This window comes from Stegostoma tigrinum, chromosome 5, assembly GCF_030684315.1.
Source record: "Stegostoma tigrinum isolate sSteTig4 chromosome 5, sSteTig4.hap1, whole genome shotgun sequence".
Taxonomy (NCBI): domain Eukaryota; kingdom Metazoa; phylum Chordata; class Chondrichthyes; order Orectolobiformes; family Stegostomatidae; genus Stegostoma; species Stegostoma tigrinum.
The window spans coordinates 123,192,515-123,205,147 of NC_081358.1; the positions used below are offsets into that span (position 1 = coordinate 123,192,515).

Sequence of the window (12,633 nt, forward strand, 5' to 3'; positions counted from 1 at the left end):
TTTCCTATGTTATAACAGTAAAGAACTTTGGAACATCTGCTTGTGAAAGTTGCTATAGAAACACCAGTCTTTCAGGTATTTATTGCCTTTCTCCACTGTAGGCTGGTAACTATCCTTTCAACCGTGCAATGCTATTTAACGTTGGTTTTATGGAGGCTATGAAGGATCTAGATTGGGACTGTCTCGTTTTCCATGATGTTGATCACATTCCAGAAAGTGATCGCAATTACTATGGATGTGGGCAGATGCCACGGCATTTTGCATCAAAGCTGGACAAGTACATGTACCTGTAAGTATCTGGTGCACTCTTTCATATCTTTTTATAGTTAACAAACTCAAATAATGGTTTTGGTGGTGGTGGGGGGGGGAGAAATGTAAAAGTGACTAAATCACCTCACATGTTGTAAGCACCGAAATTGAAAGGTAAACCATGTTACAATTGTTAAGTGACAGTGGTATAGTTACAATGTCACTAGACTAGTGATCCAGAACCCCAAGCTCATGTTCTGAAGTCATGGGTTCGGATCGCAAAATGGCAGATGGTGAAATTTGAATCAGATGAAAATCTGGAATTAAAAGCTGGCCTAATGGCTTCCATGTAACCACTGTTGATTGATTGAAAAAGAGCATTAGATTCACTGGTGTCCTTTCAGACAGGGTAAATGCAGGAAGGATAGTCGTGAAAACCTGGGAGTCCAAAACCAGGGGGCCGTAGTCTAAGGATACGGAGCAGGCTATTTAGGACTCAGATGGGGAAAAATGCCTTCACCCAGAAAGTGGTGAGCCTGTGGAATTCTCTGTTACTGAAATCAATTGAGGCCAAAGTACTGAATGTTTTCAAGAAGGAGTTAGTTCTTGGGGCTAAAGGGATCAAAGTATATGGAGAGAAAGCAGGAACAGATACTGAGTTGAATTAAAAGCTACGATCATGTTAAATGGCAGAGCGGGCTTGAAGGGCTGAATGGCCCTACTTCTCTTATTTTCTATGTTTCTGTGATCAAGAAGGATCCTTTAAGGATGGCAGATTTCCTTCTGTACCTCGTCTGGCCTGCATTTGACTCTTAACCTGCAGCAAAGTAGTCGATTTGTAATTACCCACTGAAATACCCCTAGCAATTCAAAGCTGCTCTGACCGAGGGACAGTTAGGAATAGGCAATAAATGCTGGCGTAACCAGCAATGCTAACATTCTATAAATGAGTAAAACGAAATAATGTCATTCTCTGAAAACAAAAAGCTAATTTTTGGCCACTGCTCATTCTGCATCGCAAGTTATACCCAATAGGTTGTGGAATGGTCACATCAAAAACAAAAGACTGTAACCTGAGACCATTTGCATCGTTGTCTGATGAGGATAACTTGTTGCAATTTAGAGTGAATGCATAGAGTTACATAGAAATTGTGCCAGAGCAGCAGCCTGTTCAATCTAACTGATTCTATGCAGATCTTTAATCTCCACATGTCTCTTGTCCATCTATGTATAAACTCATCAGCATATCCTTCTCCCTAGCAATCCCATAAATATGGCCACTGCATTGATTTTCAGTAACTTTATAAAAACTTCCATCATTCAGAGAATGCTGGAGAAACTCAGCAGGCCTGGCAGCATCAAAGAGAAGCAGAATTAATGTTTTGAGTCCAATATGACTTTACTTCAGAACTAAATTTCTGAAGAACCAAGAAACACAATGGTTATAAAAGTTTGATTCTGAAGATGGGCCGTACTGGACCCAAAGTGTTAATTCTGTTTCTCTCTCTGCAGGTGCTGACAGACCTGCTGAGTTTCTCCAGCATTCTGTATACTTTCAGCATCTGCAGTGTTTTGTTTCTGTAACAATAATAATTATCCAAAATCCTTTCATGTTGCTCCATATTCTTTTTTTAAAAAAAGGAATAATTTTCATAACTTGTGTTTAAGCTGAATGTTTGCTTTCCTTTTAACAAATTGCTGATTCTATGTCCTGTATATTTTATGTTTTCTCGTTAACATATTGAATATCTTTCTTAATGCATTAACAAATTACTGGGGTGAGTTTTCTATTTCTATTTACTTTGTAGTTGTTTTTGTTTAAAATTTAATATCACGCAGTCCTTGGATGATTGTCTCATTTTTTTATTCCTCCATCCCTGGCTCCTTTTCTAGTCTGCCATACAATGAGTTCTTCGGTGGAGTTAGTGGTCTAACAGTAGACCAGTTCAGGAAAATCAATGGCTTTCCCAATGCCTTCTGGGGATGGGGTGGCGAAGATGATGACCTGTGGCGTAGGTAAGTGTCTTTTCAGAAGTACAGATTTTAAAACTGGTGGTCATGGCTCAAAGCTGAGCTGACTTTTTCTGGTAAAGTACTTTACATTTTAGTGCATTCATATGCCAGAGATGAAAGCTATTTGAATTTGAAATGGAAGAATTAAAATGACATTCAGTTGCGGTGCTCACAATTAGCTGCAAAAATTAGAGGAGAATTATTTAAGCTCTGTTCTGCCTCAAATTAGGTGGTTCACATTTCTACCTTAAATATGATGTGAATCTGAGATTTTGGAATATTTCTTCTAATATTTCGTCCTAAGGAGTGATGTAGAATCGAGGAGTGGCTGACATTTCACTCAGATTCAGAGCACAGTGAAAGTGAAACAATGTTTCAGCATATGAACTAACTCTCCTCCTTTCACCCTGAAAAGTCCTATTTTTATGTATACATGGTATATAAGATGCATTAGTTAGTGTATAAGAACACCAAAAATTCATCCAGGCTCTTAGACAGCACCTTCCAAACCTACACTTACTACCATCTAGAAGGACAACGGTAGCAGATACATAGGAACACCTCCCCTGAGACTTCCCCTCCAAGCCACTCACCATCCAGACCGGCTTGGAAATATAACCTCATTCCTTCAGTGTTGCTGGGTCAAAATTCTGGAACTTTCTGCCTGTTGGCATTGAGTGTCCCATTGTGAAAGTGGCAGGCAACTTGTTGCCGCCTCCTTTTAAGGGTGCCTATGGACAGGCAATAAGCCAGCAAGGCCCACATGCTGTGAGATAATGCTTAAAGAAAAAAGCTAGCCTCCTCCTCCCCCCATTTCAATCACAACTTGCTGTAATCTCATTAATAGTGATCTTCACTTTTTCACCCTACAAACTGGTGTTTTTACCGACTAGTGCCTTACGACTGTATGTAACAATTCAAATGTACGATCTACACTATCTTGGAAAGATGCCTGGGAGCTTAAGGCATACCCACACAGTGCTGACCCAGTGTCATGCATGATAAAAGTGGTAACCATGCGTGCTACGCTTACAGATATTTTCGAATCAACCTGTTCAGAGATGTAATTACTCAATTCTGACGTTGGTGGATCTTGAAAATACTTGCATACAAGCCAACTCCTGTTTGTGAATGATTGAGGCATAACAAGCCACCTCCATAGGTCAACATTTTTGGTAATAGGGAGGAACTTAGAAAGATTAACATCCAATAATTGAGTTGGGTGAGATGGTGGAAGGGTGAGTAGAATGAGATGGAGAAAGAGTTGTGGTCTCATTCTGCAGTAGAAGAAACTATTGCTGCAGCAACAACAGCTTGCATTTGTATAGCGCCTGTAACATAGCTAAAGGCACTTGGGTGTATTCGTAAACAAAATTCAAAATTTGAGCAGCACAATGTATTAGGAAAGGTAACCAAAAGGTTTATCAAAGATAATGATTTTTTGAGAGAAAGAGGGAGAGAGAGATAGGAATTCCCTCTGAACTTGTCTGAGTTTTTAGACGGCTGAAGGTATGGCCATTAATGAGAGTGATGAAACTTGGTGAGGCACAAGGGACCAAATTGGAAACGTGGAGATTGCTAAGGATTGTAGGGTCAAGGGTTTACAGAGGGGCAAGATCACGGAGTGATTTGAAAATGAGGATGAGAATTTTAGAGATAATGGGAACTGCAGATGCTGGAGAATCCATGATAACAAAGTGTGGAGCTGCATGAACACAGCAGGTCAAGCAGCATCTCAGGAGCAGAAAAACTGACGTTTCAGGCCTAGACCCTTCATCAGAGAGGGGGATGGGGGGAGAGGGGTCTTAAATAGGGAGAGGGGGAGGCGGACCGAAGATGGATCGGGGAGAAAATAGGTGGGGAGGGGATAGGTCAGTTTGGGAAGGACGGACAGGTCAAGGAGGCGGGATGAGGTTGGTAGGTGGGAAATGGAGGTGTGGCTTGAGGTGGGTGAAGGGGATAGGCTAGAGGAAGAACAGGTTAGGGAGGCGGGGACGAGCTGGGCTGGTTTTGGGATGCAGTGGGGGAGGGGGAGATTTTGAAGCTAGGGAAGTCCACATTGATACCATTGGGCTGCCGGAATATGAGGTGCTGTTCCTGCAACCTTCGGGTGGCATCACTGTGGCACTGCAGGAGGCCCATGACGGACATGTCGTCTAAGGAATGAGAGGGGGAGTTAAAGTAGTTCGTGACTGGGTGGTGTAGTTGTTTATTGCGAATCGAGTGGAGGTGTTCTGCAAAGAGTTCCCCAAGCCTCCACTTGGTTTCCCCAATGTAGAGGAACCCACACCAGGTACAGTGGATACAGTATACTACATTGACAGATGTGCAGGTGAACATCTGCTTAATATGGAAAGTCATCTTGGGGCCTGGGATGGTGCTGAGGGAGGGAGGGAGGAGGTGTGGGGGCAAGTGTAGCACTTCCTGTGGTTGCAGGGGAAGGTGCCGGGAGTGGTGGGGTTTGAGGGGAGTGTGGAGCGGACAAGGGAGTCACGGAGAGAATGGTCTCTTCAGAAGGCAGACAAGGGTTGGGATGGAAAAATGTCTTGGGTGGTGAGGTTGGATTGTAGATGGCGGAAGTGTCGGAAGATGATGCGTTGTATGCGGAGGTTGGTGGGGTGGTATGTGAGGACGAGGGGGATTCTGTTAGGGCGGTTGTGGCGGGGGCGGGGTGTGAGGGATGTGTTGCGGGAAATTCAGGAGACATGGTCAAGGGCGTTCTCAACCACTGCGGGGGGAGGGAAGTTGCGGTCCTTGAAGAACTTGGACATCTGGGATGTGCGGGAGTGGAATGCCTCATCCTGGGAGCAGATGCGACGGAGGTGAAGGAATTGGGAATAGGGAATGGAATTTTTGCAGGGGTGTGGGTGGGAGGAGGTGTATTCTAGGTAGCTGTGGGAGTTGGTGGGCTTCAAGTGGACATCAGTTTCTAGCTGGTTACCTGAGATGGAGACTGAGAGGTCCAGGAAGTGAGGGATGTGTTGGAGATGGCCCAGGTGAACTTGAGGTTGGGGTGGAAGGTGTTGGTGAAGTGGATGAACTGTTCGAGCTCCTCTTGGGAATAAGAGGCGGCGCCAATACTATCAATACTAGTCATCAATGTAGCGGAAGAAGAGGTGGGGTTTGGGGCCAGTGTAGGTGCGGAAGAGGGACTGTTCCACATAACCTACAAAGAGGCAGTCATAGCCGGGGCCCATGCGGGTGCCCATGGCCACCCCCTTAGTCTGTAGGAAGTGGGAGGAATCGAAAGAGAAGTTGTTGAGGGTGAGGACGAGTTCAGCTAGGTGGATGAGGGTAACCAGCAAGAAACTGATAGTAAAGTAATGGGACATTTGGATACCTTTTAATTTTTAATATGGTTGCATCATTATAGATACCGAATCAGATCGATCCCGATGATTCACCTCAAAAGATCACTTCTTGCTTGAAGTGCATTTTTTGACTTGCTTGTCCCAGAGAGTGATTGATCAGATCAAATCGCAATTGGGCAGCACTTGCTGAATACTCCTAATGGAACTAGATCATAGAATCCCTACAGTGTGGAAACAGGCCCTGTCATTTATTACAGTTTTTCTTAAAATTTGTGTTTTTTATCTGTATTATTTTGCCATTAAATCTACTCAGTACACTAACAATATATTCCATAAAGTTTAAGACAAGTTGACTGACTTAATAATTCTGTTTCTCATTCATCTTGCAGAGTTTCCTTTGCAGGATATAATGTGACAAGGCCAGAAGGAGATCTGGGAAAATACAAGTCTATCCCCCATCATCATCGAGGGGAAGTGCAGTTTCTCGGCAGGTAAGTAGTTAACCTGCTGGACACATTTTTAAAGTGAATTGGACATTTGTCAGAAAATACCCTTTAACTTTTACCTACAGAATTGAGAAAACAATTGATTTGAAATAAGACTTGAAGGCATTTCAAGTACTTTTGAAAATGCATTACTTGGACACGGGCTGGTGCTTGAAAATGTAAACATTTGGAGACTTGGTATGCTTAATAGATTACCGTATTACGTCTCTTCTGAAGTCTGGGCTTGAATCCACTCTCGTCACACAGCATCAAAATTGTTCTCTGTGCTGGCTAAAAGGATCCTGACTGGAACTGTTATCAGAATTCAAAAATTCATAGTCATATAGACAAATGCATGTTGATTAAGGAAAGCTAGGATAGCTTTCTTAAGGGAAACCCTTTTTTTTTCAAACCTCCCAAGGTGTTTTTGAAGTGATTTTGAAAGTTGATAATAGCATTGTTGTTGGTTTGCACATGAATGGCCAGATAATAGTGCTGCGCAACAGATTTCTGGACCCTTTCTAGTTTCACAACATCCTTCCTATAGGAGGGAGATGAGAATTGCATGCTACACTCTAAAAGTGGCCTCACCGATGCCCTGTACTGCTGCAACATGACCTCCTAACTCCTATTCTCGATGCGCTGACTAATAAAGGCAAGCATATTGAATGCCTTCTTCACTGTCCTATCTACCTGTGACTTCAAGGTCTCTTTGTTAGTCAACATATTCCCCAGGTCCTTATCATTAAATTTATAAGTCCTGCCCTGATTTACCTTTCCAAAATGCCTTGATGTGGAGGTGCTGGTGTTGACCACCAGATGAGCCTTATTATTTGACACTCCGCTCACACTATTCATATGATCTTTTGATCTCTCTGCCTATAAATTCTGTGTCTGTGTACTGCTCTCTCGCTTCACCTGATGAAAGGGCTACATTCCAAAAGCTTGATGTCAAATAAACCTGTTGTACTATAATTGGTGTCGTGTGACTTCTGACTTTTTTCAAAATGTAGCACTTCACATTTATCTAAATGAAACTCCATCTGCCACCCATTGGCCCATCTGATCAAGATCCCGTTTTACTCTGAGGTAACATTCTTTGCTGTCCACTACATCTCCAATTTCAGCATCGTCTGCAAACTTACTAACTAGACCTCCTATGTTCACATTCAAATCATTTGTATAAATGACAAAAAGAAGTGGACCCAGCACCGATCCTTGTGGCACACCACTGGTCACGAGCCTCCCATCTGAAAAGTAACCCTCCACCACCACCCTCTGTCTTCTACCTTCGAGCTAGTTCTGTATCCAGATAGCTAGTTCTCCCTGTATTCCATGTGCTCTAACCTTCCAACCAGTCTAACACAAGGAACCTTGTCAAACACCTTACTGAAGTTTATATAGATCACACCCACCACGCTGCCCATATTAATCCTCTTCCTTACTACTTCAAAAAATTCAATCAGGTTAGTGAGACATGATTTCCCTTGCGAAACATTTCAGTGAGTCCAGCTGATGCTGACATTGCTTCCTTTTCCATTAGCTGAGATGAGATGAAAGTTGGTGGGGGACGATGGGAATGTAGGGGGGACGGAATATGTCACAGAGCTGTGAAGCTTGGGTCATGGCAGAGGCTGGGTGGTTAAAGGGGAGGTTCCCGGGTACGTCCTCAACCATCCTCCGTTTACTGAGCAGGCCTTGCTGTACCAGTGACTGCTGAGATCTTGTGCAAAAGGTGGTGAGGGGGAGCAGGAGGTGCAGCATTGCCTCCTGGAAGGACCTGTCCCTGGGCAGTATGACAGCTGAAGAGGGCTAGCCAGAGGCACAAGGATTGTTGACAATACACTGCCAAGAGCAGAGGCTCCTGTTGGTCTTGTCCAGTCCTGGTTTGCACTTCTATTTGTACCATCTTGGAAACTTACCTGTACTGCTTCAGTCACTTAATAATTCTAAGGGACCTTTGCATGTATGAGCTCATTGCGCCACCCAGAGGCGGTGACTGCAGCATTTGCAGCTTTAGTACTGATGCTGAGGTTTTGACAAGAAGCTGGAGTGGAAATTTTTCAGCTGTTAGAAAAGCCAGTAATTCAGACAAGTGTCAAAAAAAAAGCACTACAGGAAAGATGAGTAAAATGTTTCTTTTATTTTCTGCAAAGCATAATTATAGAAACATTCAATAGTAATTTTCTTTGGCGAATTGGGATATGGTCTAAAAAGAAACTTTGAAATCTGTTGGGAAAGAATAAGGTGAGGATAAACCTTTTGAAAGAACTACTGCCAGTAAGCGAAAGATGTAGTCACCATGGTCCCAGAAGGCTGCTGACTCATTGGAGAGTGCCAAATTAACCTCAGGGTCATCCCACCTAGGTGAGGGGTGAGGTTGAGAAGGCAGGACCTTCACTGTAACCTCAGCTGGCACAGGAATAGAACCCACATTTTTGGCGTCACTTTGCATCACAGACCAGCTCTCCAGCCAACTGAGGTAAACTAACTGTGAACGAAACGGCCTCTTCCTTTGTGTGATTCTACAAACTTTATTCTGATACTTGTAACCCAGGTTGGATTACTTCACTTCTTGTTTGATCATTTCGATATCATTTTTTCCCCCACAGATATAAATTATTGAGGTATTCTAAAGAACGTCAGCCCCTGGATGGGTTGAACAACCTGAAGTATGCTCCAAATATAACCCTGCACTTTTTGTATAAAAATATAACAGTGAACCTTACACCAGAGTTGGCTCCTGTAATTGAAGGCTAAAGAGGATGGGACCATCAGAAATTTCTAACAGCTTCCCCGGAACATTGTGGATTTCAGAGCATTTTTTAGTGGCAGTTCAGTGAAGGACTTTAAAGGTCTTGAGGAACAGCCAAACCACCTCAGCTGTGGATGATTTAATGACGGCTTGAGTCCTGAGTTTTGAACAGCTGATTGTATCTGCATGTCGCACTAGCTTTTGCTAATGAATTCGCCCTCCACTTTGAAAGACAGTGTGTCATCATTCTGAAATCAAGAGGTTTACAGCAGGGCTACTTTGACTGTTAAGTCCTTGCGTTATTGTCTAAGCTTTCTTGTTGTGATCAGCTGTTCTTGTATAAAGGTGTTAAAGCCAATAGAATTTCCATTTGTATGTATTGCATAACATATTGTATTTTTAGCTAAAATGAAGGCTTGAAATAATGCTGTGGATTTGTAAATATACTGTAAAATTGTGCACTTTGCCACTCCTTTTTTATACCATTGAACAGATGCATTTGTGTGATGTTCCTTTTAAAAAGGAGATATATAATATATATATGTATGTAACTTGGCATGTAAGAACAAAATGTATATAGTCTTTAAGACACATTATTTTAATTTCCATACTGAACAATGGGGAGATTGCAATATATTGTCTCATTGCTGTTAGCTAAAACCATAACTTGTTACAGTAGGATTTTACACTGCCAAGTCGCTTCACCTTCTGGTTTGATTTGAAAAAGACCTTTTTGTTCGTAAGGTAAAATGAGTTTAGCTTTTGATTATCTTCTGATGTGTGATATAGTGCTAGTTGATTCACTTATGTGTTTGGGGAAGGAAGGCTTAAAACCAAGAAGTAGGGGATGCTGGGGCAGGAGGGAAGTGTTAGGTATTTGCTTTCAAAGGACTTGAAGATAAGCTACAAGCTAAACCAAATTTCATCTTGTAGAGTTTAGGGTGTGCTGCCTTAGTCACTGAGCAGCTGGTGCAAAGGTATTGATGACTCTCTTTACAAAACCAAATTTCTTGCCTCACTTCTGACTGGCTCACCATCTTTTATCATTCCCCTGCATGCTTAGAAATACGGCATGTATCAACTTGCCATATTTAGATACGTGTTTATGAAGTGAAACCGTGTTTTCCATAATCTTTTCACGCTGGGGGCGGGGGGGGGGGGCGCAGTGGGCGGTGGGGAAAGAAAGCAAGCATTCTAAAATTAACTCGCATATGCTAATAATTATTTTCATTTTTTAAAATAAAGCATGTGGTGAGTAACTGGATACAAATTTAAAAACAAAATTTTATGAATTGCTGTATATATGCCAGTACTATTCAAATAACAGAATGATTCTGTGCAAATAGCTTCCTTTCAGATAAATTCCCATTCCTTTAATTTTTAAGATGGGATTTGTTGACTCTGTCTTTGTCTTCGAGAACCTGCCTTTTACTTTTGGTTTAACCTGATGGAAATTGATACAGTTGCTGGTCTTTACCATTAGGGAAAGGACAATATGCATTCCCCTTTTAAAACCGAAAATAATCCGTTTTCTCATTTTTTTTTTCTGTTCAAAATGTGCGGATTCTTTGAAGAGCCTGAGAAACATTTTCGTTACTGATCTGTGAATGATTGATTGTAGCAGCTCTTCAGTTTTGGATGAATCTGGTATTGTTTGTTTTCATTGTATATTTGCAAATCTTTTATGTGTAACTTGTCAAAATTGTTAGTAATCCACATTTGCGAACTTTTTCCTATGTTTTTGTTTAGGATATATACTTACATCAACTGTGCTTGAATACACTTTGAGGGTGGAAACCATGCAAAATGATTCCAAAAATGTCATAAGTAGTCAAAAGGAATTGATTGGTTTAAAAATGGATCAAACAGTGTTGATGAAAAGATGCAGGTGCTTCATGAGTACTGGAAGAAAATAAACCGATACGGCTTCAAGAAAAGTAAGAGCAAATTTTCTTACCATAAGATTGGATGATTACTTTAGGAAGTACTTTGGGTAAGGGCACAGAACACGAAGCTGCTGTCGCTAGTGAATGTGACATTCAGGCTTTGGTTTGTCTGCCAGTTGCAGATAATCTAACTCAGTTTATTCCAAATCTACTTCTGGATGGAAAGAGTTACCATTAGATTATCAGATCATAGAGAGTAGACTCTGGCAGAATAAGAACTATAATACCTTGAAAAAGACACGCTCATATATCTTATGCTGATTATAATGAAGTTCACTTCAAACAGAATTGGAAGCTGCAAAATTGTCTTTTGAAGAATGGAAAAGGTAACTAGGAGGATGTCGTTCTGGCCTATGTTATCACTTTGTTGAGCTGAATGAACAAAGATCGAGACAAATGTTCGATACTTATCCTTCTAACGGGTAAGTGGTGTGAAGGTGCCTGAGGAGAATCTCTGCGTTTTGCAGGAATGGGCATTATTGATTTGTTGAGTCACTGGTGTGAATAAAAACATTTGACTTCTGTTTTCCATCTAATTTAAAGATTGTTAAATTGAGGCCAAAGATTAAATGTTCAGGGACTTCTTGCCCACCATGATCCACAATCTGATTTTACAAAAGTCAAGATACCAATCATCAATTAGTTAATAAATAGTTATATCAAATCCAGCTCCACCCCGATTTTTAAAAAAAATTGACATGCCCCCTTGTTTTGCTTCTAAATGACATCTATCATCTAGCTAAAATTTATTAAAACTTTCTCGTGGAGAAACTTATTTTCAAGCCTGCATTCTAAAATCTAGTTTTTGTTTAAAGGTTTGAGTCAAAGGAGCTGAGGTTGAATCCTTTCACTTGTATTTTTCTTTAATCTTGATGTCAGTTTTTAAGATTTGCTAATATGTTATAACTCTCTTAAGGTGGTATACTTGTGTGTGGTCTGACTTCTTTTTGTGTATCCTGGATGATTTTATTTCTCAGTATTAACCGAACAGATTGTGCACTTTAATGTTTATCGATACATGTACATGTTTTATATAAAAATATATTAAATGTATATGTATTGGATTCTAAATTGGAAGGGAAGAAACTGCATTTGCAGTTGGTGAAAACAGGTAATTGTGGCAGCAATAATTAAGGTTTTAGCTCAAATTCCAATGACCATTTGCTGAGTTGCCAATCATAACAGTACAATTACAGGTTCTTTACACCATTCAAAATACTGTATAAAGCCAGTTCATAGGCAAAATTAATTTATTGTAGCATGCTGCAGGGAGAATTAAAAGGCATGCTAAATTGTACAAATCACAGTTAACTGTGGTGAATTGTTTCTAAGAACCTTTGTTGTCTTGTGGGTATGTTTGTGATAACATTTGTATGTTTTGTATCATTCTTTTATGAGAATAAACAATACCAGCACCGAAAGGCCTTGTGTTGAATTTTCCCACGTTTCTATGAAATTTAAGGAGTTAAAAGTTGCCATGTTACTGGACTTAATAGCAGGGGTCGGCTAGCTCAGTTGGTTGGAGAGGTGGTTACAGTATAAAGCGGTGCCAGCATTGTGTTCAATTCCTGCACTGGCTGAGGTTACTGTGAAGGCCCTGCCTTGTCAATCTTTGTCTGAGTCATGATGACCCTTGAGTTGATCTCCCCACTTTAATCCATTCTCTTTTAATCCATGGCTCTATCAGACAATGGCAACTTTACCTGTCAGCAATGCAGACGGCTGGAGACATGATTCAGATGTAGAAGGTCAAAATCCAGCAGCAGGAGGAGTATTTAAATTCAGCTAACTAAGTTAATTCTAAAAAAAAAGTAAAATGAATGGTGATGACTGACAGAATTATCAATTGCATCAAAGGTTCGGCAGCATCTGTG

At 41.1% G+C, this 12,633-nt stretch overlaps 2 protein-coding genes across 4 annotated transcripts in view; one reads left to right on the forward strand and one right to left on the reverse strand.

Annotated features, from left to right (window-relative positions):
• Nucleotides 1-9,953, forward strand: part of b4galt6 (UDP-Gal:betaGlcNAc beta 1,4- galactosyltransferase, polypeptide 6) — a 61,750-nt gene extending 51,797 nt beyond the window's left edge. For both annotated transcript variants that reach the window (XM_048529154.2, XM_048529155.2), the window contains 4 exons: nucleotides 102-289; nucleotides 2,143-2,265; nucleotides 5,963-6,064; nucleotides 8,671-9,953. In XM_048529154.2, the coding sequence (XP_048385111.1) occupies nucleotides 102-289; nucleotides 2,143-2,265; nucleotides 5,963-6,064; nucleotides 8,671-8,818 (561 nt within the window). In that variant the 3' untranslated portion in view covers nucleotides 8,819-9,953. The remainder of the gene's footprint in view (nucleotides 1-101; nucleotides 290-2,142; nucleotides 2,266-5,962; nucleotides 6,065-8,670) is intronic.
• ttr (transthyretin (prealbumin, amyloidosis type I)) overlaps nucleotides 1-12,633 on the reverse strand; it is an 81,802-nt gene that overhangs the window by 51,328 nt on the left and 17,841 nt on the right. The gene's annotated exons all lie outside the window — the stretch shown is intronic.